At 62.1% G+C, this 4,391-nt stretch overlaps 1 protein-coding gene across 1 annotated transcript in view; it reads right to left on the reverse strand.

The window, feature by feature from the left end:
- The window catches only part of VSIG10L (V-set and immunoglobulin domain containing 10 like), a 20,238-nt gene that overhangs the window by 2,408 nt on the left and 13,439 nt on the right, over positions 1-4,391 (reverse strand). The window contains 4 exon segments of the mRNA XM_006144705.3: positions 205-318; positions 1,991-2,287; positions 2,430-2,708; positions 3,433-3,745. Coding sequence (XP_006144767.1) covers positions 205-318; positions 1,991-2,287; positions 2,430-2,708; positions 3,433-3,745 — 1,003 coding nt within the window.

Raw genomic sequence — 4,391 nt, forward strand, 5'->3', positions numbered from 1 at the left:
GCCGCCCCCACCACCCCACCCCAGCCAATGGCAAGGGGAGCCCGGCTGAGAGGTGGAGCCTTACTCTGATTGACCGATTCGGAGGTAGGAAGTCGGGATGGATACTTGTGACTGCACTGATTGGCTGGGACAGGTCTCCACGGGTCTCTAGCTAGAGACCCTCCGGTTGGCTAGAGCTGGCCGCTTCCCAGGCCCCTCACTCACCCCGAAGCCGGCACAGGCAGCAGACACACAGGAGGAGAAGGGCTGCCAGCAGGGCCAGACCCAGGAGAGAGCCCAGAACGATGCCGGCGATGGCTCCGGGGCCCAGGGCGGGGTCTGAAAGAAACAGCGCGAACGGAGAGGAGGGGAACACAACCAGGGCGAGACCCGAGTTTCTCAACCCCTAACTCAGCCTTTAGCCAGGGACCAGGAGCCCAAGCCCCCTGCCCTTCCCCACCCAGAGCCCAGGGATGTGGGACCCAGCACGCTCCGTTTATGTAACGTAACAAGTGACCGAGTGACCTTACTGTCCAGGCGCTCTGCTGGGCGAGCAGAACAGGAGCGTCCGCTCCCCGCGTGGTCCCCGTGGGGGCGTTCGTTTCAGGGTAAACTCAGAAATACCGAACAATAAACAACAGTTACAGGTCGTGCTAAGGGGGGGAACCCCTGTGAACACGGATATGGTAGGAATGGGGGTGGCACGTAGCAAGGATCGTGAGGTGAGATTCCGGAGAAGTGAGATCTGAGTGGAGACCCGAAGAGGAACGAGCCGGTCACGCTAAGCCTGGAGGAAGGGTGTTCCAAGAGGAGGGGACAGAAAGTGCAAAGGCTCAGAGGCAGGCAGGGGTCTTCTGTCGGATGAAGGCAGTGTGGTGGAAGACTCTGAGCGAGGGGGAGCGAGGCTGAGGACGAAGTTAGAGGGGTTCGCAGGGGCTGGATCCTGGGGGTCTGCCCCAGCGGGCTTCTATCGCCCCATGCCCTCACTTCCAAGTGGGCAGCCTCACGATCTGATATGCACAACGCTGGCTTCTACGCGGAGGACCGGTTACAGGAGAGCCAGCCAGTGGGTAAAGAAAGCCGACAGGAGGCTACTGCTGGCCTGGCAAGAGAGGGAGCGGTTTGGCCAGGGTGTTGGCATGAGGATGGCAAGAAGCAAGTAGGTGAGGAAAACATTTTGTAAGGAAAAACTGACCAGACGTGCTGGGAACTCGGGCGTTGGGGTGGTTGGGGCATGCGAGGAGTGCCTTTCACCAGGACGGGCAGACTGGAAGGTTGTGTGTGTGTGTGGGGGGGGGGCTTCAGGAGGCCTGTTGTGACCAGTTGAGATGCCAATCAGACACCCAGAGTGAATATGCCAAATAGGGAGTTGCCTTTACGAGGTCTGGGGTTCAAGGGAGCGGTCAGGGCCGGGCTAAGACGTTCAGGAGTCATCTGGGCATTGCTGCCGTTACAGGCCGCGAGACGGGACAGGGTCACGTTGGGGAGGGCTGTGGGGCTGGGAAGTGCAACCGAGACACTCCAGTGGGGAATGTTATTGGCTAAAGTGATCCCCCAAAAGTCAGGTTGGTGTCCTAATCCGCTGTGCCCGTGACCTTATTTTGGAATAGGAGCTTGGAAGATGTCAAGGTGACGTCGTGAGTGAGCCCTAGTCCAATACAACCAGTGTCATTAGAAGAAGAGGACAGTCATACACAGCAGGGGTGGACAGAGAAGTCCGTCTGCAAGCCAGGGGCTGCCGATACCGACAGTCACTGCCAGAGCTGGGAAGGGCGGTGAGAACTCTACCCAGAGTCTCAGAGAGGCCACAGCCCTGCCTACACCCTGATTTCGGACTTGGGGTCTCCAGGGCTGGAGAGAACACATGTCTGTGTCCAGCCCCCCAGTTCCTACTGTTTTGGTTGGGAAGCCCCAGGACACCAGCTCAGGAGAGGAGGCCCCAGCAGGCTGAGCGCGGCCGGTTAGAACGCTCCGAGGAAGCCCAGGAGAGGGTGGCCAAGCCCCAGCTCACCAGCCTGGTAGACTCGGCTTCGAGATGGACTTCCTGGCTGGCCCCCCAGGGTAGGCAGCACGCGCAAGACCCAGGTTCCTGGGTTCCGATGCGGAAGGGGTACCACAGCTGACCGCTCTCGAGGCCCCAGGATGAGCAGGGAGACCCAGTTCCTGTAGATGGTGGCTCTTCCCAGGTCCGGCCCCTCTGTCCGTGCCTGGATCTCAAAACCGCTGATCAGAGCTCCGCGCTCCACATCCCAGGTAAGCACAGCTGCATCCCGGGCTCTCTGGAGTCTCCACGAGGAGATGGAGGGTCCTGGGGACGTGAAAGGGAAGGGGCAGCTGGAGTCTTGGGTCCTAGCGGGGCATAGAAGGCCACTGGAGGCCTGGACTCCTGGGACTGAGGAAGGGTGAATGGAAGACCTGATCCTCTGGCTTCTCACAAGGGTGGGGCTCACCAATGAGAGTGATCTGGTCACCCGCGGCACCCAGTGCCCCGCTGCACAGCACCGAGTAATTTCCCAGGTCCCAGTCCAGGCTGAAGTTGCCGATGAAGAGCTTCCGGCCATCTGGGCTGAGCCGCAGGCGTCCTGCGCCCCCTGAGGCCAGGGGCCGCCCTTCCCGGGCCCAGGATGCTCGCGAGGGTGGGGGGCAGCCAGAGGCCTCCAGCGCCACCTCTGCCTCGCCTGGCTGTGTCTCCTCCACCAGCGGGTGTAGCAGTACTTCTCGAGGGGCCTCTGTGGTTGGGAGAAACCCAGGCCAAAAAGTCACGGCATTACCCGGGATTCAAAGAACACAGCCTGTGTGCTGTTAAATGCGGCAGTGCAGAAAGTGTGGCACCTCGGCCGCGTGGGGAAGAACTGCGCTCTCTCTCACTCATTTCTCTGATTTTCTCAACACACCACAGGCCAGGCCTGTATCCTCAGTATTCCCAGCTACTCATTATTGTGGGGGAAAAAAATGTGTGACTGATCTCTCTGACCCCTGGGAAGGTGACAGTCCCTGTTCCTCCCCCAACCCTGCGGTACAGACAAACCTTGTCCCTACTCTAGGTTCAAAGAGAGAGAGTTTCTGCCCTGATCCTGGAATAAGGAAGCCCAGCCCTTTCGGAAGTCCCAAAGGAGCGAAGGAATCAGCCCCCTTCTCCTTGAAAACGGCAGAGAAGGGAACCAGCAGTTAGCGTAATGGCTATGTCGCTGGACTCCCACGTAGTCGACCGTGGTTCGCGTCCCGGACCCGGTGGCTTAAAACTCACGCCAGGCGTGTGTGTGTGCGTGCGTGCCCAAGATCCCAGGAGGAGACTGGAGAAGGGATTGCGGTGTGACCATCCCCCTTGGGGGGTGATTTCTCGCTTTCTGTCTCTCTGTCTCTCTGTCTGTCTGGCGAGCGCACGCGCCCTATAGCGAAAAACCTATCCAAAAAAAAAACAAAAAAAGGCAGAGAAGCTCCACCCTCTCTCACCTGGAGTGACGGTGCAGGTGCGTGTGGCCATCAGGTGGTGAGCAAGACAAGTGATGGGGACGCCGCTGAGCCGGGGGTGAGCGGGAACCGCTGCTAGTATCGCCGAGGGCACCGGCCCGGCGCGGACGCCTTCCGGGAGACCCTGGAACTGCAGGGAGGCGGCAGGGACCCCTCCTGGCCATGAGCAGCGGAAGCGGAGGCTGCGGTCGCCTGGACCCCCTTCGACCGAGCACTGCGGAGACCCCGGGGGCAGATCTGTAGAGGAGCGAGACCCAGGGCTCCAGCCTTTCTCCGCCTTCTTCTCTGGCCCCGCCTCTCCGAGCATTGGCCCCGCCCACTCTCCCAGCCACGCCCCCGCCAGGTGCGCAGCGCGCAGCCCACTGACCACCCCCTTTCCTAGGGAAACTGCGTCTTCACACACCGATTCCTTCCTTCTGAACGGAACCCGCCCCTTGGCTTCTGGCTCGGCCCGTCCAGGTCACTCCGCCCTGCTGGTTACTCCCCGGGAATCCGCCCCTTCCCAGTCCTCTCCGCCCTCCCGTGCGGCCCGGCCCCTCTGTCAGACAGGCTCCCTTCGCCATCCCGCTTACTGCCCAGGCGGCCTAGGGCCTTCCCTTCCCACGCCCCTTAATTCTAGAGGAGTGCCCCTCGCCCCGGAACGGCCGCCCTCCGTGCTCCCTTCGCTGGCCATCCCGGCCACACCAGTTCGGGCCCTCCGCTCCGACAGTTCCCCCGCCCGCCCGACCGCGAACCTGCCTCCCCTGGCGCCCCGCTCACAGTCCCGCTCTCCCGCGCTCGCCTCTTGGCTCACTCCGCCCATCTCCTCCACGCTGGCCTCTCCCTCCCTGCTGGCCTCTGGGCTCGGGTCCCGCCCCACCCGGAGGTGTCCCTGCCCTTCTTTGCTGCGGCACCCCACCCACAGGGGACCCCGGCCCCCTGCTGGCCCCGCCCCCGCGCTG

The sequence above is a fragment of the Tupaia chinensis genome, unplaced genomic scaffold, assembly GCF_000334495.1.
Source record: "Tupaia chinensis unplaced genomic scaffold, TupChi_1.0 Scaffold000129_1, whole genome shotgun sequence".
Classification (NCBI taxonomy): Eukaryota; Metazoa; Chordata; class Mammalia; order Scandentia; family Tupaiidae; genus Tupaia; species Tupaia belangeri.